Source organism: Sardina pilchardus, chromosome 7, assembly GCF_963854185.1.
Source record: "Sardina pilchardus chromosome 7, fSarPil1.1, whole genome shotgun sequence".
Lineage (NCBI taxonomy): Eukaryota > Metazoa > Chordata > Actinopteri > Clupeiformes > Clupeidae > Sardina > Sardina pilchardus.
In genome coordinates, this window is record NC_085000.1 from 34,504,837 (window position 1) to 34,529,299 (window position 24,463).

Sequence of the window (24,463 nt, forward strand, 5' to 3'; positions counted from 1 at the left end):
CTAAGCACACTCCCCATAATGAGACTAAGTGCTTGTTGTCAGGATATGTTACATAAGTCAAGTCAAGTCAAGTCAAGTCAAGTTTATTTATATAGCGCATTTCATACACAGAGGTCATTCAATGTGCTTTACATAAACAAAAACCAAACAGTAATAGCAGATAAAAGCATAGATGAGCAAAGAGTAATTAATAATAATAATAGTAATAATGATAAAATAAAAAATAAAAAATAAAGCAATAAAGAATAATAAACATAAAAGACATAAGGTGGAATAACTAGAAGACAGGTCTGTTTTTAACAGATAGACTTTGCCAGAGTCTAATTTAGCAAACCAGTGATAGTGATCCTTCTCAAACACCCAGAGCTGTTGCCACTCTTTGGAGATTCGTTAACGTAGGCCCATCTGTGTGCGCACACAATATTTCCTTTCTTACTGGGGAGACCTTAATGTCCAGGGCCGATAGCTCAGCCGTCCCTGACGCTGACTACCACCCAACAAAAACTACTCACCTGAATAAGACAGCAAACCTCCACCTCCTAACCCCCCCCCCCCCCACCTCCTAACCCCTTCCATACATGTGTGCATGCTTGTATGCGTGTGTGTGTGTGTGTGTGTGTGTGTGTGTGTGTGTGTGTGTGTGTGTGTGTCTAGAGCATCTGCAGGGGCAGGTCCTGGTGTGTGTGTGTGTGTGTGTGTGTGTGTATCTGGTGGTATCTGCAGAGGGGTGGGACACCTGGGTGTGGGAGTGGACATGCGTATATCATGAGTATATCTTACTGTGTGTGTGTGTGTGTGTGTGTGTGTGTGTGTGTTAGTTTGCCTGCCTGTCTCCTTGTGAATAACCACAGGCTATGTCTTGGGTCTTAGATGAAAGGAGAGTATTCCCTCTCTCCTTTCCTCTCTTCTGCTTATCCCTCATTTCCTCTGTGAACTTTGAAGCTGTGTGTGTGTGTGTGTGTGTGTGTGTGTGTGTGTGTGGCTCTTTGCTTGTGTCACTAGCGTGTTATTACGTAAGGTAAGAGAAAATCCCATCCATCTGAGTGTGCAGAGAGAACTCACACACACACACACACACACACACACACGCAAAGGTACATGCTGTATTCAGTATCTGTTGATTTTCAGTGTGTATGGAGGGGGCGGGGGGGGGGCTTTAATTATTTAAGCCAATAATCCCCTCCTCTGCCCTCCAAGGTGCGTGCTGCTAGCAACTGTTTCCATAACAACCATGTAGTTAGTTGAGTTAGAGCTGGTTACCTCCGCCAAGGAGGTTATGTTTTCATCGGGGACCGGCCGGCGTTTGTTTGTCTGTTTGTTTGTTTGTTTGTTTGTCTGTCTGGCTGTTTGTTAGCAAGATAACTCAAAAAGTAATGGATGGATTTCGATGACCTTTTCAGGGAAGGTCAGAAATGACCCAAGGAAGAAACGAGTGATCAGTAACACTGTCGGGATTCCGGAGCCTGTTTTTCGCTTAGTGGTGTAATGGCATGGCGTGGCCACGTGGTGGCGATGTGAATAGTTTAGGTTCAAATGCATGACAACCAAGGAAGAACAATGCAGGCGGAGGTCTGCGCTATATTGTGTGGCGGAATAACATTGGGAGCACTTAGGCTCTGCGCAGTAATATCCTCACTCCAAAGTGAAACTGAAAGTGCAAGAGTGAGGATATCACTGCGCCACACAATGTAGTTATCCCTCTTACCTGCTTACAAATGCACCACGTTTTATTTTGTCTCACCATACTTGGTCATGTGACTACTCGTGTAACTGTATTTTAATAGGGAAAACATGGAGGCGTTTGGTCGCTTCTAACTTTATCTCTGTTTGGATCCTATTGAATGCATTGGGCTAGCTAAGTGCTATCAAAGTTGCGCCGCGCGCCAGAGCCAGTGAGTGCACGCATTGAAATGTGAGAGGTATGTATCAACTCGTCTTAGTTAAGGGAATAACGTAGTTTAATATGAAAAAACGGTGTTCCTTTAAACCATGCCTCAAATATGAGAAAATGAGCGTTTGGTTCCCAGACCACATCTCATTGTGGCGTTATGCAGACTATGCCTGGATTGCATTGTGTTTCATTTGAGCAAAGGACAAGGACTGTCCAGTGTGTGTTTGTGTGTTTGTCCATATAGACATTGACTGCAGTGTGTGTTTGTGTGTTTGTGTGTTTGTCCATCTGGATTTTGACTGCAGTGTGTGTTTGTGCGTTTGTGTGTTTCTCTTCTCAGGGTGGCTGAAGCGCAGGCGAGAGCGAGAGAGAGAAGAGACTCAGAGTGACGAGGAGGAGAGAGAGTGAGCGGAGGAGAGGAGAGAGTGACGAGGAGGAGAGAGAGCCTCGCTGGACTAGAGGAGAGAGAGTGAGCGGGTCACCATTTTGAGCGGCCTCGCTGGACTAAAGGCAGGCTGGCCCCATGTCTGCTCCCGTCAATAGGAGATCTGCTGGCTCACGCAGGTAAACAAAACAGAACAACGAGATGAGAAGATGTCAGAAATGCGTTAAATTAAAGTATATTTTCAGTAAACAATTGTTTTAGAATTGAGGTCTGTGACTGACTCATACACTAATAAGCATTGCAGGTACTGAGAGCGTGGGCCGTACCAGCAGCAGTGTGTGTGTGTGTGTGTGTGTGTGTGCTGCTGCAGCTCCTTATTGCAGCTGTGTACACTCACACTCACACTCACACTCACACTAACACTCACACTCACACTCACACTCACACTCACACTCACACCAACACTCACACTCACACTCACACTCACACTCACACTCACACTCACACTCACACTCACACACTCACACTCACACCAACACTCACACTCACACTCACACTCACACTCACACACTCACACACACACTAACACTCACACTCACACTAACACTCACACCAACACTCACACTCACACTCACACTCACACACACACTCACACTCACACTCACACTCACACTCACACTAACACTCACACACTCACACACACACTAACACTCACACTCACACTCACACTCACACTCACACTCACACTCACACTCACACTCACACTCACACTCACACTAACACTCACACCAACACTCACACTCACACTCACACTAACACTCACACTCACACTCACACTAACACTCTCACTCACACTCACACTCACACTCACACTCACACTAACACTAACACTAACACTCCCCTCTCTGCAGTGGCCTTTGCGTCAGCTTTTCTAACCGCCTCCATCTCCTCCCCTTCTTCACGCTGCCCCGCTAGAGCTGGCCTGCTGTTAGTCTGGCTCTCTCAGTAGACATGAGTGAAGTCTAGAGCTGGCCCTGCTGTTAGTCTGGCTCTCTCAGTAGACATGAGTGAAGTCTAGAGCTGGCCCTGCTGTTAGTCTGGCTCTCTCAGTAGACATGAGTGAAGTCTAGAGCTGGCCCTGCTGTTAGTCTGGCTCTCTCAGTAGACATGAGTGAAGTCTAGAGCTGGCCCTGCTGTTAGTCTGGCTCTCTCAGTAGACATGAGTGAAGTCTAGAGTTGGCCTGCTGTTAGTCTGGCTGGCTCTCTCAGTAGACATGAGTGAAGTCTAGAGTTGGCCTGCTGTTAGTCTGGCTCTCTCAGTAGACATGAGTGAAGTCTAGAGCTGGCCTGCTGTTAGTCTGGCTCTCTCAGTAGACATGAGTGAAGTCTAGAGTTGGCCCTGCTGTTAGTCTGCCTCTCTCAGTAGACATGAGTGAAGTCTAGAGTTGGCCCTGCTGTTAGTCTGGCTCTCTCAGTAGACATGAGTGAAGTCTAGAGCTGGCCTGCTGTTAGTCTGGCTCTCTCAGTAGACATGAGTGAAGTCTGCAAGAGATCGGATCCTTTCAGTTGAGAAGTATCCTGCGAATCATGGCCATCACTACTCACGTGTGGTGACTATATGCAGTAGACAAAGACGATACTGCATTTAATGGTTAATACCTGCACTGTACACATTAGTTTGGATTTGATCATGTTAAGAACATGTGAACATATGCCTTGTTTATTCGAGTAACCACAGTGTAATTGGCCTGTTTGCAGTAACAGCTCTTGTGTTGTGTGCTGTGTTTATAATGAAGCTGAAGCCCAGGTGTTTAATGTGTTTGTTTTGACTACAGTTGCCCCAGGCTCTCCAGATGTTTAATGTGTTTGTTTTGACTACAGTTGCCCCAGGCTCTCCAGAATGTTCCCTGCTCTTGGGCAACTTTAGTTCACAGTGGCGTTAAGTAGGTTAAGCATTTACCTGCTCAGTCTGCGGAAGCATATTTTCCGGACGGCAAGTCACATTTTTCACAAACCCTTGACAATGTTGCAGCTTAGCAGTTGTATCATAATTAATCTTCCCTCCCAAATTCGTAGCTTATTTTTCTTGAGTGATTTCTTGACTGATAGACAACATTAACCTTCAGTCTACCCGTTTGCATACAGTAATGCAATCATACATACATAGTAAATTTAGTAAACATTGCAAAGTCTATTTATCGATCAATCAAAGCTTTATTGAGAGCCGAAGTGGTGGATACCGACATACATTAGGCACCATTACAAAGCACACACACTTTTTAACAAAGCACCATTACAAAGCACACACACTTTTTAGATACTATTTCAATATGATGGCTGTGGCCATTTTGGATTCGGCCCTGTAGCAAAAAATGCGACATTTTTGCCAGGGACATGGGGGCTACATTCTTTAATAAAGGGTGTATAGGAATCAGTCATCAAAACATATTATCCAGAGAATGGTCAGGGAATTCTTATTTGCATTAACGGAATTATCATTTGCGTTTTACACAACATTTCAGGATTATGCATAGTTCACTCAGTTGGCTGCATACATCCAGTAGATTACAGCATCATAATTACTGCGTTGTGCATTTGCACTTAGTAAGCGAATGGAGTCGCTGTAGTCCTAGTGGATGTAATGGAGCAGTGTGGTGTCTACAGTACGTGGGCCCTGGACCACAGCCCTGGTTCTCTTGGGCAACAGCTCTGGTTCCCTTGGGCAACAGCCCTGGTTCCCTTGGAAAACAGCTCTGGTTCCTTTGGGGCCCAGCTCTGGTTCTCTCTCTGGTTCTCTCCTCAGATTCAACCCGCTGAAGGCTCTGCAGCCCAAACGGCGTCTGCAGCAAATGCTGTTGGCTCAGTGTGCAGCTCAGCCAGCAGCTCAGTCATCAGCCGCTCCCGCTCCTGCGCCCGCGCCCCCCCTCCCAGCGTGAGACTCGGCTCTGTTTACTCCCCCCCCCCCCCCAATCCACCCCCCCACCCCACCAGGGCGCATCAGCTCCTCAGTGCACGGCTCCGGCCGACAGCACCATGCGCCAGTCATGATGCCCCGAGCCTCGGCCTCTGAGCTAAGAATCAGTGGGGCAGAGATGTGCGTCCCACCCAGACCTGCTCCTGCATTTGGTTTGACTCAGCTAAAAGAAGGACGAGCATCCTTTGCCTCATTTGATTCTTGACTAGAGGATTTACTTTGCCACGTTACTCCCTGCCGTTAGGTCCCCACCATATACCCACCCCCCTTCACTAGCAGTAGTACCACCATATGCCCCCCCCCCCCTCCCATTCACTAGCAGTACCAGTACACCATATGCCCCCCCCCCCCCATCCACTAGCAGTAGTGCCATCAGTGGCTGCAGCAGCAGCAGTCTCATCCCACGGTCTCTGCAGTGCAGCCCCACCCCACTGCAAGGCCGTCAGCTCACTAGACGCTGGCTGCTCTCAGCTCACTAGACGCTGGCTGCTCTCTCCCGCTCGCTGCTCTCCTCCTGTGCTCCTCTATGATTTAGAGGCTACTGCCCGCTCCTCCTCTTAACAGGCATGCCTATGCTGCTCTGCTCTGCTCTCTCTCTCTCTCTCTCTCCCTCTCTCTCTCTCTCTCTCTCTCTCTGCTTTCTGCTTTTTAAGTTCTGATGCTTTCTTGGCTTTTCCTCACCAGTAGTCCTAGATATGTTTTTTACACTTGACTGTTTGACTGTTGACTACAGGTTATGAACCCAACTATAGAGGTGTCCTTTGGTCTTCTGAAGGCTGATTTTAGAGGCAGATTATACAGATGATACACTGCCTGGCCAAAAGAAGGCTCACAAACTAATATTTCTGTTGAACCGCCTTTAGCTTTGATTCCACAAGCCTCTGCAATGTCAAAACGTTTATTTCCGTCCAGCATTGCATTCGTATTCTGCCAAGATCTTGTATTGATGACGTGATTCGGACCATTGCACAGTCTTCCCCAGCACATCCCAAAGCTTCTTAGTGGGGTTAAGGTCTGGACTCTGTGGTGGCCAGTCCACGTGGGACACTGATGTCTCATGCTCCCTGAGCCACTCTTGCACAGTGTGAGACTGATGAATCCTGGCATTGGCATCTTGGAATATGCCCGTGCCATCAGGGAAGAAATAAATCCATGGACTGAATAACCTAGTGGCTACCAGCTGACCACAGCTCCGCCCCCACCTGCAGGCCCCAGCCTCTCTGCTCTCTCTGCTTAGTGAAGTCCTGTGGCCAGGCAGGGTATCAGCTGGGCTGTGATTGTGACATTTCCAAATGGGGCAGTGAATGAAAAGAATGACTGAATGGCACGTCATGATTAAATGCTCTGAGTTCACATAAGCCTGCCTTTATGTAAGGCAGATACACACATGTTTATGTAAGGCAGATACACAGCACACACATTGGAATAGGCAGATACACAGCACACACATTGGGATAGGCAGATACACAGCACACACACTGGAATAGGCAGATACACAGCACACACATTGGAATAGGCAGATACACAGCACACACACTGGAATAGGCAGATACACAGCACACACATTGGGATTGAGCAGGGAAATTGACCGTCTGATGAAGTCTGTGATCACCTTCAAGTGACTCTCTGGCTAGACTCTCCTTGTGTGTTTTCTTTGGCATAGATTTGTAGCATGATCAAATTTAGATGCAAATGCACTTCTCTGTGTGTGTGCTGGAGGAAGAGCACAGTTAAACTGCACTAAAACTAGCTGTGTGTGTGCTGGAGGAAGAGCACAGTTAAACTGCACTAAAACTAGATGTGTGTGTGCTGGAAACTGCACTAAAATAAGCAAGCAGTGACCAGGACTGCATTTGTGCATCACGACCACCTCACGGCGCCACTCTGTTCTCCTCCCAGGGGCTGCTGGGTAATACCAGAGGACATGAGGACTGATTTTAGATTTGTCCTCTGAAATTCTGCCGTAGCATTTTTTTCTGAAGGATTATGGGCTTTACCTTTCCCTTGATTGGTTTATTCAGCGCTGCCTCACTCTGACTAAGAGGTCGCCATGAGCTGTTTCAGGGATTTGTTTTTTTCAGGGGTGCTGTTGTTTTTCTAAAGGGGTTATTTAAGGTTAGTATTTTGCCCAGACACTGCAGGGAGAGTTTGCGTGACGTGTGTGTGTATGTGTGTATGTGTGTGTGTGTGTGTGTGTGTGTGTGTGCGCTAGGGGGGTGCATGCCCTGTGTCTTGTTCAGCAGGAAAAGGTGCAGGCGCAGCGCAGGCCGCTAGCTATTTATAAGCGCGCTGATTTCCCCAGAGTGGGCAGATAAAAGGTGTTGGAGCCAGAAAAGACCAACTGCAGCTGAGCCGTGAAGAATGAGACACTTTAGGAGACCAACTGCAGCTGAGCCGTGAAGAATGAGACACTTTAGGAGACCAACTGCAGCTGAGCCGTGAAGAATGAGACACTTTAGCAGCTATGTGTGGCCTTTGGTGAGGGCGGAGTCTAGATCTGTGTGGCCTTCGGCGAGGGCGTAGTTTACATGCCTTTGGTTAGGGCGTAGTTTACATGCCTTTGGTTAGGGCAGAGTTTAGATCTGTGTGGCCTTTGGTGAGGGCGTAGTTTACATGCCTTTGGTGAGGGCGTAGTTTAGATGCCTTCGGTGAGGGCAGAGTTTAGATGCCTTCGGTGAGGACGTGGTTTACATGCCTTTGGTGAGGAATTAGTTTACATGCCTTTGGTTAGGGCGTGGTTTACATGCCTTTGGTGAGGGCGTAGTTTAGATGCCTTTGGTGAGGGTCTGGTTTACATGCCTTTGGTGAGGGCGTAGTTTAGATGCCTTTGGTGAGGGCGTAGTTTACATGCCTTTGGTCAGGGCGTAGTTTACATGCCTTTGGTCAGGGCGTAGTTTACATGCCTTTGGTGAGGGTCTGGTTTACATGCCTTTGGTGAGGGCGTAGTTTAGATGCCTTTGGTGAGGGCGTAGTTTAGATGCCTTTGGTGTGGGCGTAGTTTAGTTTAGGAGCTCTATGTGGCCTTTGAGGGTGGAGTTTAGAAGCCTTTGAGGGCGGAGTTTAGAAGGTGGCAGTGGTCCATGGATGTGGTCACAATCAGCCTGAGCTCGTCCGATATTTAAATCAGCCCGACCACAACTTGAACAGCAAATATTAATAAAGATTAAATACCTGAACCATGATCCGATCCGCTTATTTTAAAATTGTACACTTTTGGTGTGTAGTCCAAGGGCACTCACACTATGCCCTCTGCCGGACCTGAGTACCTTTGAACCCCAAAGCTCGTCAGGCTACCCTAAATGGACTGAACCTAGTCCTGAGGGGGGTCTCAGGCAGAACGCAGCTTAAAGTGTAACTGCACTTTTTTCCCGAGAAAAGTAACATATTCGTATGATTTTGTATTGGAGATATAGCTCTCCGCGCCCTCTACAGGTTGAAACATGCCATGGCATTTTAGTCAAAAATGCTATTGGAATGCTGACGTAGTCCTGCACTTCTCTGGCGAATCTACGTCACCGTGTCGTTACAAATTAGGAATGAAACGCCCCAACACCTGCTGCCCTGCCCTGATTAGCCTACCTGTGATAAGCCATGTCTGCAGCACTCATTCCCAGATTGACATGAAATCACCATGGTTGATTGGCTGCAGCAGTGCTGCACTCCCTTCCAAATTTCAGAACGTCCTGCCCATTTTGAAAGCCTTTTTGTGAAGTGTGAAGTGGGTGGAGTTATGGGGTGAAGTTACACTTTAATCCCAGTTTAATCCCTTATCTAGGTTTTGTGAAATACCCCTCTGGACTAAAACAGAATTCTAATGGAGATCTCCAGTGAGGAAAACCTTTTAGTCTAGGACTAGACTTAATCCAATTCCAAGTACAGGAAACCAGCCTTAAGTGTTCAGTGAAGGCTGAGATGCTTATGTCATCAGACGAATGAGAAGTCATTCCAAACACAAACCTAGCCTACTCTCACAGACACAATAAAGCTAGCCTACTCTCAAGCTAGCCTACTCTCACAGACACAAAGCTAGCCTACTCTCAAGCTAGCCTACTCTCACAGACACAAAGCTAGCCTACTCTCACAGACACAAAGCTAGCCTACTGTCACAGACACAAAGCTAGCCTACTCTCAAGCTAGCCTACTCTCACAGACACAAAGCTAGCCTACTCTCACGCTAGCCTACTCTCACAGACACAAAGCTAGCCTGCTCTCAAGCTAGCCTACTCTCACAGACACAAAGCTAGCCTACTCTCACAGACACAAATAGTCTGTCTCAAACCGACTACTTCCGTGAGTACACTTTCGTACAGCACCCTATGTGCCCTGTGTGCTTACTGGCATAGTGTGCACATTTTAACAGAATAGTGTCGTCTCATATCAAACGCTAACCTCCGTGCACTTCACGGAAATGACGATCGTAACGTTTAAATATGTTTTTATTGGTGTCCTCAATTCCACCGTGACATGGTCGTACTGTGTCAAAACATGAACAGTTTATGTTGTAACTTGCTTGTACCTCTGTAAAGTGTGTTTTCCACCGCTGCTGCTTCAGATTTCTCTACCGCGATTTCTACGAGTTTGAAAATACTCCCTCCCCTTCCGTTATTTAGCCAACATGGCGTCCGTTGAGGGCGAGAAGTGTCCAGCGTTCCACACTCAACTTTTTGACCGTTATGAGTGCACCATCCGGGGACTTGCAGTGCCCTTCGTATCGTTCGAAATTTCAGTGTAAACGCCCTCACGCACTCAAATTAAGTATTTTAAGTGCAGAAGTGCGCGGTTTGAGACACAGTGAAGCTTGTCCTAATGCAGGTGTTCACTCTGCCGCTACTGCCTGTAACAGTGTTGTTTTTGTGGTCAGTTTTGACTATTGCAGGTTTATAGAGCTAGACTACATTCCCATGGAGACCGGCTACATGGTCTCAATGCGGCCCACGCAAGGATACCTGGCACAGAACTCTCCAGAGCGCCACTGCCGGTCAGCACCTCATCGCTTTCTTGCTTTCTCGCTCTCTTACTTTTACTTTCTTCCTTCCTTCCTTTCTTACTTTCTTTCTCCCATTTGATCCCTCCTTTCATCCTCCACTCGTCCTGCTTCAGTGTCCTCTCAGGGTTCTGTCTCTCCACCAAGGAACAAATTGCCCCTCTGGAAACGGAGTGTGATTTTTGTCTGCGCAGGACTGGCACATGAGACCCAAATGTTTAGGTCCTGGTGGATAGATTGACCCCTGTGGGACACCATATTCTACCTCCGTTACTGCGGCCAGGGCTCATATCTCAGCGCATTCATTCGTTAATTGTGCCTGTCTGCATGGGCTCTGCTTTTTCAGCTGATGAAATGGAACCATGGCTTTGTTGATTCTCTTCTTTTGATGCTCTGATTTTGGGCTGTTAACCACCATGGATACGCTACATGGTGGATGAGTCACCTCATCATGTTCATCCAGCCTGCTTGTTTGCCTTTAGGTGTGTTCTCAAGTGCTGGGTTTCTTTTAGTGTTTGCCGTGATGCTGGTGGACTGACCTGTCTAGTTCCAGGTGTATGCGTTGTGTTCGTGGGCATGTTTGTGTGTGTTTCTGGGCATGTTGTGTGGTCTTATGTTGTGGTCTCCTTCAACATGTGTATTTCTGGGCATGTTGTGTGGTCTTATGTTGTGGTCTCCTTCAACATGTGTGTTTCTGGGCATGTTATGTGGTCTTATTTTGTGGTCTCCTTCAACATGTGTGTTCGCATAAGAGGCTGTTTGTCAGTGCAGAGGCTCTGTGAGTGAGAGGGTCTCCCCTCTTGAACCCGTGTCCATTTGCTGTGTGATGGTCTGGGCGTGTGCACTGACATCTCCATGGTGATCCTGCAGGCGGTCCCCAGCCCCGGTGAGCAGCAGAGATCCCTATGGCAACGCCTCCCTCAGCAGCAGCAGCAACTCAGGGTCCTGCAAGGGCAGCGACTGCAGCCCAACAGCCAGGTGAGCAAGAGGGCTATAGGCTCACCTGGCCAACACCTACCTACCTTACCTGGCCAACACCTACCTGCCTACCTAGGATATGAAGGATAAGAGGGCTATAGGCTCACCTGGCCAACACCTACCTACCTTACCTGGCCAACACTTACCTACCTGGCCAACACCTACCTTACCTGGCCAACACCTACCTACCTTACCTGGCCAACACTTACCTACCTGGCCAACACCTACCTTACCTGGCCAACACCTACCTACCTTACCTGGCCAACACCCACCTGGCCAACACCTACCTACCTAGGATATGAAGCATATGTGGGGTATAGGCTTACCTGGCCAACACCTACCTTACCTGGCCAACACCTACCTACCTTACCTGGCCAACACCTACCTACCTACCTTACCTGGCCAACACCTACCTACCTACCTAGGATATGAAGCATATGTGGGGTATAGGCTTACCTGGCCAACACCCACCTACCTAGGATACGAAGGATATGTGGGCTATAGGCTTACCTGGCCAACACCTACCTACCTTACCTGGCCAACACCTACCTACCTACCTTACCTGGCCAACACCTACCTACCTACCTAGGATATGAAGGATATGTGGGGTATAGGCTTACCTGGCCAACACCTACCTACCTTACCTGGCCAACACCTACCTACCTACCTAGGATATGAAGAGCAAGAGGGCTATAGGCTTACCTGGCCAACACCTACCTACCTAGGATATGAAGGATATGTGGGCTATAGGCTTACCTGGCCAACACCTACCTACCTACCTAGGATATGAAGGATATGTGGGCTATAGGCTTACCTGGCCAACACCTACCTACCTACCTAGGATATGAAGGATATGTGGGCTATAGGCTTACCTGGCCAACACCTACCTACCTAGGATATGAAGGATATGTGGGCTATAGGCTTACCTGGCCAACACCTACCTACCTAGGATATGAAGGATATGTGGGGTGTATGTGAGTGTGGTGGTGTATGTCAGTGTGGTATGTGTGGGGTGTATGTTAATGGTGTATGTGGGGTGTATGTGGGGTGTATGTTAATGGTGTATGTGGGGTATATGTTAATGGTGTATGTGGGGTGTATGTTAATGGTGTATGTGGGGTATATGTTAATGGTGTATGTTAATGGTGTATGTGGGGTGGGTTGTATGTTAATGGTGTATGTTAATGGTGTATGTGGGGTGTATGTTAATGGTGTATGTTAATGGTGTATGTGGGGTGTATGTTAATGGTGTATGTTAATGGTGTATGTGGGGTGGGTTGTATGTTAATGGTGTATGTTAATGGTGTATGTGGGGTGTATGTTAATGGTGTATGTTAATGGTGCGAGTGTGGTGTGTCGTCTCTGGCAGGCGTAACGTGAAGTACAGTACGTCCTGCACAGACAACCACGGCATCCGCCCCCCTCCCCCGGAGCAGTACCTGACCCCCCTGCAGCAGAAGGAGGTGTGCATCCGACACCTGCGCGCTCGCCTCAAGGAGACCGTCGACCGGCTGCAGGACAGGTGAGTCACCTACACACACCTACACACACCTGCATACAGCCGCACACATCTACACACACCTACACACAGCCACGTCCCGTACACACATGATTCACCTACACACACCTACACATACCTACACACAGCCATGTCCCGTACACAGAGGAGTCACCTACACACACCTACACACAGCCACGTCCCGTACACACATGAGTCACCTACACACACCTACACACAGCCACGTCCCGTACACACATGAGTCACCTACACATACCTACACATACCTGCATACAGCCACACACACCTACACACAGCCACGTCCCGTACACACATGAGTCACCTACACACAGCCATGTCCACACAGCCCCCTCGAGCCATGTCAGTAGATCTCTCAATCCGGCCTTTACAGAGAATAGTGCAAATACTCATAGAGAGTAGTGCACATGGTCATAGAGAATAGTGCACATACTCATAAAGAATAGTGCACATACTCATAAAGAATAGTGCACATACTCATAGAGAATAGTGCACATAGTCATAGAGAATAGTGCACATGGTTATAGAGAATAGTGCACATGGTCATAGAGAATAGTGCACATAGAGAATAGTGCACATACTCATAGAGAATAGTGCACATGGTCAAAGAGAATAGTGCACATACTCAGTCATAGAGAATAGTGCACATACTCATAGAGAATAGTGCACATACTCATAGTCATAGAGAATAGTGCACATAATCATAGAGAATAGTGCACATAGTCAGAGAATAGTGCACATAGTCATAGAGAATAGTGCACATGGTCATAGAGAATAGTGCACATAGTCATAGAGAATAGTGCACATAGAGAATAGCCCAAGTCATCAGGCTTTGATCTTTGGCTGTTTTTTCTTTAACAATTAGAGTAATCCAGCTCATTTGTAGACGAGGATGATCTAGGCAGTGACCTTGCGATGTCTGTTTGGATAAATGGCATTTAGTATCAGTGGTTACCTCTTCAGGGGCAAAACTTCAGAACATCTGAGCTGTGTGCCTTAAATGCAGGTGTTGAACTGAGATAATGTGGTATGCTGCGATAAGAGTATCTCTGTATCATAGCTGATATATCTCTATATCTCTGTATCATAGTATCTCTGTATCATAGCTGATATATCTCTATATCTCTGTATCATAGCTGATATATCTCTATATCTCTATATCTCTGTATCATAGCTGATATATCTCTATATCTCTGTATCATAGTATCTCTGTATCATAGCTGATATATCTCTATATCTCTGTATCATAGTATCTCTGTATCATAGCTGATATATCTCTATATCTCTGTATCATAGCTGATATATCTCTGTATCTCTATATCTCTGTATCATAGCTGATATATCTCTATATCTCTGTATCATAGCTGATATATCTCTGTATCTCTATATCTCTGTATCATAGCTGATATATCTCTATATCTCTGTATCATAGCTGATATATCTCTGTATCTCTATATCTCTGTATCATAGCTGATATATCTCTATATCTCTGTATCATAGCTGATATATCTCTATATCTCTGTATCTGAGCTGGAGGCATAGTATACCAGTGTGTGCAGCCTAAGAGGACATCCCCTCCTTGAAGTGCAGATTTTCAGTTACATGGTCATTTGAATTTGATAGGCTTTTATTTCTGATCAAACGAGGCCCCATGAATTGTGTGATTTTTCATGAATAATGACACCTCATTGCCTGTGCTATTTGCCGGATGCTATTTTAGATTAAATGCTATCCTGACGTAGCGAGGCGCCAGCCTGGAAGTTCTCCCTTGAGAGCAGGGCTTGGGAGCTGTAGCTTTGCAGTGGAGGAGAGTCGTATCAGTGATGACGGCTGAGATCAAAGCTAATGCAATCTTTTGAAATGTTAGCATCCATTCATATAGTATTCATTTGGTATTCCCCATTAGCATCACTGTGGAGAGTGTATTGACGGGAAAGAGAGTCCAGATTAGTAGGAGGCAATTGACATTAAAGCGCCAAATGTCCACACTGACTCTGTTCATGATGCTCTCTGGTCCTTTAATGGAATTCTGCTCCTTCTACCTCCTCCACTTCCTGTTTTCCCCACCTCTACCTCTCTCCACTGCCATCACGGTCATCCCTCTCTCTCTCTCTCTCACTCTCTCTTTCTCTCTCTCTCCACTGCCATCACGGTCACCTCTCTCTCTCTCTCTCTCTCTTTCTTTCTCTCTCTCTCCACTGCCATCACGGTCACCTCTCTCTCTCTCTCTCTCTCTCTCTCTCTCTCTCTCTCTCTCTTTCTTTCTCTCTCTCTCCACTGCCATCACGGTCACCTCTCTCTCTCTCTTTCTTTCTTTCTCTCTCTCTCTCTCCACTGCCATCATGGTCACCTCTCTCTCTCTCTTTCTTTCTCTCTCTCTCCACTGCCACTACGGTCATCTCTCCCTCTCCACTGCCATCACGGTCATCTCTCTCTCCCTCTCTCTCTCTCTCTCTCTCTCTCTCTCTGTGGTCATCTCTCATGGTCATCTCTCTCTCTCTCTCTCTCTCTCTCTCTCTCTCTCTCTCTCTCTCTGTGGTCATCTCTCATGGTCATCTCTCTGCGGTGGGACTGCAGGGACTCGGAGATCGATGAGTTGCGTACGCAGCTGTCGCGCATGCAGGAGGACTGGATCGAGGAGGAGTGCCACCGCGTGGAGGCGCAGCTGGCGCTGAAGGAGGCGCAGGGGGAGATCCGGCAGCTGCAGCAGGTGGTGGAGGCGGTGCGCTCCTCGCTGGGCTCCCACCCCGACGCCGCCCACCCCGCCATGCAGCGGTGCTTCCAGGACATCCACCTGCAGAACCACAAGCTGGAGACGCTGCTGCACAGCATGGAGCTGGCCCAGACCGCCACCACCCACAACGCCCACCAGGGGGAGACGCTGCTGCACAGCATGGAGCTGGCCCAGACCGCCACCACCCACAACGCCCACCAGGGGGCCACGCTGCTGCACAGCATGGAGCTGGCCCAGACCGCCACCACCCACAACGACCACAAGAGGGCGCAGCCCGCCGGGGAGGAGGAGCCGCTCAGGACGGCGGCGGGGGGGGGAGGGGAGGGTCCGGCGGCGGTGCTGGCGGAGCTGGAGGTGGGTGAGGGGGGGCAGTCGGGGGGGTCGTGCGAGGGCTCTCCCGCCCGCTCGCTCACCCGCAGCTCCACCTACACCAAGCTGAGTGACCACGCCCCCCGCGACCGGAGCAGCTGCGGCAGGTGAGTGCGCTAGTGACCTCACCGCTTCAGTGACCTCACCGCTTCAGTGACCTCACCGCTTTAGTGACCTCACCACTCTAGTGACCTCACCGCTTTAGTGACCTCACCGCTTTAGTGACCTCACCACTTTAGTGACCTCACCACTCTAGTGACCTCACCACTTTAGTGACCTCACCACTTTAGTGACCTCACCACTTTAGTGACCTCACCTTCACACTCCACTGTAGAGGTGTTTAGTGACATTGCAACTTAGAGAGGTATTTAGTGACATCACAACTTAGAGAGGTATTTAGTGACATCACAACTCCACTGTAGTGGTGTTTAGTGACATCACAACTTAGAGAGGTGTTTAGTGACATCACAACTTCACTGTAGAGAGGTGTTTAGTGACATCACAACTTAGAGGGGTGTTTAGTGACATCACAACTTAGAGAGGTGTTTAGTGACATCACAACTTCACTGTAGAGGTGTTTAGTGACATCACAACTTCACTGTAGAGGTGTTTAGTGACATCACAACTTAGAGGGGTGTTTAGTGACATCACAACTTAGAGGTGTTTAGTGACATCACAACTTAGAGGGGTGTTTAGTGACATCACAACTTAGAGGGGTGTTTAGTGACATCACAACTTAGAGGTGTTTAGTGACATCACAGATGACAGCCAAAGACAACATGATGATAAGATGCATAAAAGAAAATAAAAAACAGGCTGTGCTGTGCCTAGACCAAGCTGGCCAAAGTGCTATTTGACTAAAGTGCGCTTGGCCAGCTTCTTCTTATCATCATGTTGTCTTTGGCTGTCATCTGTGATCTGTCCTTTGTTATCTGTGATTTGTCCCTTTATGTGAGTGGTTTATGTTATATGTTGTGTTGTGCTCTTCACTCCTGCAAATGAATTGCCCCATTGGGGGACAAAATAAAGTTGAAGTTGAAGTTGAAGTTGGGTCTTATATGTTGTTGTTGTCGTTGTTGTGTGCAGTGGCTGCGGGAGTGCGTGCGGCAGCACGAGTGGAAGCGTGCGCGGCGGTGACGAGCTGGCGTGCCTGTCGGCTGAGGGCACGCAGGACAGCGGCTTCGTGTGCTGCGGGGAGAGCGCGGCGGCCAGCCACGCCGACCTGCTGCTGGAGGCGGCCTTCCTGTCCAAGGAGACGGCGTCCCTGCTCAGCTCCTACCGCCTGCCCCACTCCCACTCCGCCACCTACGAGCACGTGGTGCCCCTGCGCTGTGCAGCGGGTGGAGCGGGTGGAGCGGGCAGTGCCAGCCACCCCTGCCTGTCGCACCACCACCTGTACCTGCACCACCTGCGGGAGCAGGGCATCCAGACCGACCTCGACGCCACCCCTGCGTCAGCGCCCGCCCACGGGTACGGACCGCTGGCGTCGGACCTGGACACCATCGCCGAGCAGCGCACCTTCCGCTCGCAGGCCTGCAGCCCCACCTCCACCTGGTGCTCGGACGAGGGCGACGAGCTGGACCTCACCACCGTGTCCGTCACCACGACGACCGTGACGGCCACCACCACCGCCCCCGAGGCCGCCTCAGTGCTGCTGCCCGTCGACCCCCCAGAAGAGCCGCCGCTGCCTCTGGACCCCCCTGACCGGCCCGCACCCCCCGGCCCCCCCTCCTCCTCCTCCTCCACACCCCCGCCCACCCCAGCAGGCAGGGAGGGGTCAGTCTCAGACGTCTCTCAGGAGCCCAGGGAGGGATCAAGGGAGGGGTCAGTCTCAGACGTCTTTCAGTCCAGGGAGGGGTCCGTTTCAGATGTATTTCAGGAGCCTGGGGAGGGGTCAAGGGAGGGGTCAATCACTGACCTCATTCAGGAGCAGAACGCTGCCCCCCCCCAGACCTCCCAGCCCCGTGGCGGCGGCTCCCCCGTCCCCTCCAGCGAGCCCGTGGTGGTGGAGGAGGGCGAGAGGGCGGAGGAGGAGGAGGAGGATGGAGCGGCGGGTGACGGAGCGGCGGGTGACGGAGCGGCGGGTGACGGGGCGTGTGCGGGTGACGGGGCGTGTGCGGGGCCGCCGGTCAAGAGCTACTGGAGCCGCCACTTCCTGGTGGACCTGCTAGCGGTGGCGGTGCCCGCGGTGCCCACGGCCGTGTGGTTGTGCCGGGCTGCTCCGCGCCGTGACGGGCAGCCGCTCTACCACCTGGGCTCGCTGCTGCGGGGCTGCTGCACGGTGGCCCTGAGCTCTCTGCGCCGCGGGGGCGGCCTGCGACACTACCCGGCCGGGGGAGGGGGCGGGGGGGGGACCCCCGGGGCGCAGATCTGAGATCAGCAGCGGGCGCCGCGGCAGAGACTGACTCCGCCTCCATAGTCCTGCTCCTGAGACAGATGGAGAGACAGAGAGCGAGAGACAGAGAGAGATAGAGAGAGAGAGACAGAGAGAGAGAGAGAGAGAGAGAGAGAGAGAGAGAGAGAGAGAGAGAGAGAGAGAGAGAGAGAGAGAGAGAGAGAGAGAGAGAGAGAGAGGCTATGGTGGCTGGCGTGGGACAAAGGAATGGGAGTTATGGAGGACATCATAAACACCATCAATACAAACAACCTCATAGAACTCCTGCACGTCACCTTTTGTACTCTAACTCTGGCTCAGCAGGACTCATTGGGAGACCGGTGTGTGTGTGTGTGTGTGTGTGTGTGTGTGTGTGTGTGTATGGAATGTGTTTGGCGCTGAATGCAAACCGAAGGGATGAATGCAAATGGACCTGATTGACGCTGATTGTAGCACAATGGTGTCCTGCTAAACAGCCAGTCAGACACAAAAGTTGTTGAATTATACGTTTTCTGAAGTTCCTGCAATTTGTCGCTGGGATGTACTCATCCTTTGTGTGTGTGTTTTTCTCTGTGTGTGTATGTGTGTGTGTGTGTGTGTGTGTACCTGGCTGTCCTAATTGTCCTCAGTGCTGTGGTTCGTTGAGTACACACTTCTCACAGCTGAGTAAGTGACTGCCCTTGGCCTGTCCGCCATCTCCCGACCTTAAGGTGTCCAAGCTGCTGCAATACTATTTATGCGCTTCGCTTCGCCTCTGCCAATGGTGTCCTGTTATTTCCCCTCGCTTTGCCTCCTTCAGAGATTAACACACCTTGCACAGTAGACCAAATCTAGATGTTACACACTGTATGGAAAACAATTATTCTCATTAGTGGACTCTATAGGGGGAGGTTGCTCAGACTACGAGTTGATTTTCGTTTAATGACATTTAGTTTGCTTTCAGTGAAAGTCAAGTTGACATGAAACGATAACGTTTAGCCTAAAAGGCTGTAATTGTTGACAGGGTTTCGGGTAAGTTGGGTAATTTCGATTGAGCAGAACATGATGGCTATGAGGTATGAGAATGTTGCAATCTACAGACGTCTCTGACTCAGAGCTTACAGATGTGTGCCACTGCAGCTGCTATGAGTAATCGTCTCTAAGTGTTGTGTCTGTGTATCTCATGTAGTGAACCCATAATGAAGATTGTTTGCCACAAAAATGTACACGCATCCTTTACGCTGTTTTCTGGCCATTGAGTTGGAGAATCCTAGTTTTTCGTGAGATGTTTCTTGTCGTTAGTGAATGTAGATATGGACATTTTAATTGCACTAGTGTTCACTTTAAGAGGTTGACAATTACTTGAATTTAAGATTGTGTTCCCATTGTGTCCATTTTGAATTTGTGGCTTGGAGGCATCTGTCTGCAATCTGTCTCACTCCAACATTTATTAGTTGTGAATGCTATGCTATTGTGAGTATACTGGTAAGACAAATTAGTTCAGTCTTAACACTGATAGGCTAACCTAGCTAACAACCAACATAGCAGTATTTCAAATGTACTGGATGCTCCAAGGTGAAGAGTAGGTTTATGCTGAAATTAAACAGAAGACACAGATACTTTTTGTCTTGATTTTCAACTCAGAACTGAGTGTATGTGGCCTTTTCCTTGTGTGTGTTTTTGTAAGGGAAGGTGTGTGTGTGTGTGTGTGTGGCTTTTTAAATGTGCATTCTCCTGCTGTTTGTTATTAAGTCTGTTTTTGCGTTTTTCTTGCTGCCTATGGTACCATTTCCTGCCAAGGCACTGGGCACATCCTGGTTATTCACTACATATGAGGGTGGTCAAGGCACTGGGCACATCCTGGTTATTCACTACATATGAGGGGTGGTCAAAGATACCGTTCTGTTGCACTATAGAGTGTGGTAGACACTACATCATTCCATATGGGTTCCATTAGCATTTTTGCATGTTCCGGTTCGTAAAAAAGAAAATCCTTATGCACAAATGAATGGTATCTTGGGAGTCCACGCGTTCATATCCTTTTAATAAAATCAGCGTGTGTTGTCTCAGTGAGGACTTTAGATGTAGCCTTTCCACCTACTTCCGCTCAACTTCTTTTCCCTACGATACTCTGCCTGGAATAGTTTGATCCGCCTTCATTTACTCCGGCAAGAATATATAAAAATATGACTGTTGCTACAACTAACGATAAACATTAAACTACAAACTGTCTCCCTCGCTGTCTCCTAGCTTTGCATCACAAGACAAGTAGTGGCGAACCACAGTTGGCTTTAGCGAGCAAGGGTAATAACCTTTTTCACAATCACCCTATTAAAGGATAACTCTCGGCAAAATGCATCCTAGGGTGTTTTTTTTTAAACTACCCGAGTCAAACCTTTGTAATTACATACGTAGCTTTCAAGCTTGTCCATGTTGGATCAAGTGGCGTTTTGAAAAGGAGTGGTAGTATCAAATCTATTTTGATACATGATTGCGTCAAAATCACTATTTTTAAAACACTAAAAAGGCTCAACACAACATGAAACACGAAGCCTCTATACATGACCTTGTCCTTGAGCACTGAGAACATCGTACACAGAGTTTACTAAAAGAAACAACTCACTCGGTTTTTCTGCTTGCCGCCATCTTGCCAGCCAAGGAGTGAGTTGTCCAAAACCTACAAGACTACAGTTTGTGACGAAACACCGATAATAAATACATTTTAACTCATCAAACTGAACACCGAGGTTTTCGACGGCCGTTGCTTCGCTCAGACTTTACTTGAAACGTATTACTAAACACCATTCATTTTCCCATTGTGATTTTCTCTTACGAACCAGAAAGCGTTAAAATGCTACCGCTAAAAACGACAAGCTTCCAGGTGACTACCATGCTTTATTCATCGGTTTCATCAGGTCCCTTTCCACAGGTGTATAATATCAAGCACCTAGATTATGAATGGTACTTGATCAATTCACCTGTGCCTGTACCTGATGAAACCCATGTAAGGTGTTCCAGTGAGTCTTTGGAGCTTAGTAATTCACCTCTTCACTGAGCAGAGTAAAACACTTCTAAATGATGAATCATAGTAATAGTCTACTAGGTTGGCTAGATTAGAGACACACACTTCTCTGAGCACTTGAAGCGGAAGAGCACAGCGTGTAAAATATACGATGTGCAAGATAAACAGGTGATGGTTATTGTTTATGTTCTGTCCTGTAGTAGTATGAGCTCGGCCTCTGTTCCCCACCATTGTTTATGTTCTGTCCAAGGAGAGGAACCCCAAGAGGGGGGGGGGGGGGGACTGGCGTACCCCTCTGTCCTATACAGAGAGCTGTGAGAGTGTGTGACTGGGTGACCTCTGACCCAGGTCTATTATGGGATAGCTGTTGTTAATCAGGCTCTTCTTCATGTCCTCATCCTTCATCTCAAACATGACATTGACCTCCTGGTGAGTCCAAAGCACATTCTACCGCCTCCAGAGGAACCCTGCACTAACACACACACACACACACACACACACACACACACACACACACACACACACACACACACAGCCTCCAGCACTAGCTGCCCCCTGTGTAAGCTGATCTAATAAGCATGGCCTTAATGGGTTACGTTGTCACACCAATACTTGAGTGTCATGAGGTGGGCTCAGCGCTGTGCTGCCCTGATATGAGGGTGAGCAGTGATGCTTGTGATCTCTGCTGCTCTGCCCTGATATGAGGGTGAGCAGTGATGCTTGTGATCTCTGCTGTGCTGCCCTGATATGAGGGTGAGCAGTGATGCTTGTGATCTCTGAGCTGTGCTGCACTGCCCTGATATGAGGGTGAGCAGTGATGCTTGTGATCTCTGCTCAGCGCTGTGCTGCCCTGATATGAGGGTGAGCAGTGATGCTTGTGATCTCTGCTCAGCGCTGTGCTGCCCTGATATGAGGGTGAGCAGTGATGCTTGTGATCTCTGCTCAGCGCTGTGCTGCCCTGATATGAGGGTGAGCAGTGATGCTTGTGATCTCTGCTGCTCTGCCCTGATATGAGGGTGAGCAGTGATGCTTGTGATCTCTGCTGTGCTGCCCTGATATGAGGGTGAGCAGTGATGCTTGTGATCTCTGCTGTGCTGCCCTGATATGAGGGTGAGCAGTGATGCTTGTGATCTCTGCTGTGCTGCCCTGATATGAGGGTGAGCAGTGATGCTTGTGATCTCTGCTGTGCTGCCCTGATATGAGGGTGAACAGTGATGCTTGTGATCTCTGCTCTGCTGCTCATACTAGTACAGGGATAGAACACGTTCTGTTACTTGGTTTAGATTTCAGTCTGAATGCCGTCCGCAGAGCAAAACAATTCATTTGGTTTGACTTCTGATTTGAGCTGTAGAGCAATAAAGAGGCACCGCCGCAAACAACAACTGCTCGTCAAAACAGCAAGATGTATCCAGGGATGGGCAAAAAGTGTATTAATAAAATATGAAATGCCCTAATACATGTATCATAAATACTACCCATCCCTGGATATGCATATTACATCTTTGTGTTCTCAAAAGAATTCAGACTATCACTAATAACGAGCATGACACCCTGAGTTGCAATATCACGAGCACTGCTGAGGAGATCCTACAGCACTACAGGTTTGCATTTAAGGCACTTATTAGGTAACTACAATGATGCTCTGTCATGCTGGGGAATTGTGCTGATACGTACCCATATGCTGCATATCGTCTCTTTGTAAGACTTCATGATGAATCCACCGTATCTGAAAAATGTGCATCCTTTTGCTTCACTGCTTTAAATGACATGAGGACCATAGAGATCCAACTGCATCCTATTGCCAGGTGATGCAGAATACACAGTATACATCCCTGCCGTGGGACAACAGCAGAATATGTGCAAGATGTGTGTTTGAAAATACCTTTAGTGGAGGAAGGGTCCAGAAATAGTCTCCTGATACTGATTTGTGAGTCATTTGTTTGTTTATACTGTGTGTATCAAGAGTTGTGTATGCATTTGATATGGGTTCTGTTTGATGTAAAACTAGGATCAGAAAGGGTTGCTGAACTTCAACGATGTCAACGTCTTTCAAGTAGTTCCTGTCGGACGCCTCACGGGTGGATCTCACAGCCATTGCTTTTATTGATATCAATAAGGAGCGTATATACAAATTGTAAATTCATTATTTTATTGGCAATATTGTGTGTACAGATGTGTCTGGCCATAAAATCCTACTTTCACCCATAACACACTATATAAACTAAGTCTATTAAACAGCATGGTGAAAAGTGACCTCTGTCCTGTCTTTAATGCTCTGAACTGACCGCTGTCCTGTCTTTAACGCTCTGAACTGACCGCTGTCCTGTCTTACACACTGTCTTGTCTTTAATGCTCTGAACTGACCGCAGTCCTATCTTAAATGTTTTACTAATTTGCGGGGACCAATCACGAACAGGCTCATTCACCTACCGCACCCGGATCGTTGGTCTGATTGGTTGAAGGACTATCCAAGTGGACAGTAATTTAAACTATGCCCATTGATCATTGTGCTGGTGAGACATTATCGATACATTGACAGCACGTTCCTCTAGTGTACACCTCCTGCACTGCTACAGCAGTTGTGTTGTATTGGTGAGACGTTATCGATACATTGACACCACGTTCCTCTACAGCAGTTGTGTTGGTGAGACGTTATCGCTATATTGACAGCACGTTCCTCTACACCTCCTGCACTGCTACAGTAGTTGTGTCGGTGAGACGTTATCGATACATTGACGCCATGTTCCTCTACAGCAGTTGTGTTGTGTCGGTGAGACGTTATCGATACATTGACGCCATGTTCCTCTACAGCAGTTGTGTTGTATTGGTGAAACGTTATCGATACATTAACAGCACGTTCCTCTAACCCTCTGCGCTGCTGCTGCAGTTGTGTTGTGTCGGTGAGACGTTATCGATACATTGACGCTATCCTCAACAGCAGTTGTGTTGTGCTGGTAAGACGTTATCGATACATTGACGCCATGTTCCGACGGGGAGATCAGAGTCAACAGCGTGCGGGGACACAGGTGGGCTGCACATAGCACCTGAGACCGCTTTGTAGCAGAGTTATTTATTGTTTTTTTTTTCTTGTACAATAATCATCTTGTGGTTACATTCATTCATATATATATATATTTTTACAGGATCTAACATGTTCAGGATGATGGTGGTGAGAATTATCAAAAAGTTACAAATTCCTAAAAAAAAAAGGACATTGCATGACAAATCAAGTGATG

General features: G+C 48.2%; 1 protein-coding gene across 1 annotated transcript; it reads left to right on the top strand.

Annotated features, from left to right (window-relative positions):
• Positions 1-10,175: 10,175 nt before the first annotated feature.
• On the top strand, positions 10,176-19,584 carry snphb (syntaphilin b). Its single transcript, XM_062542072.1, has 7 exons — positions 10,176-10,228; positions 11,105-11,212; positions 12,582-12,734; positions 15,327-15,612; positions 15,847-15,959; positions 16,939-17,854; positions 17,885-19,584. The coding sequence occupies exons 1-7, from the start codon at positions 10,176-10,178 to the stop codon at positions 18,224-18,226; spliced, it is 1,971 nt and encodes a 656-aa protein (XP_062398056.1). The 3' UTR covers positions 18,227-19,584.
• The last annotated feature ends 4,879 nt before the right edge of the window (positions 19,585-24,463 follow it).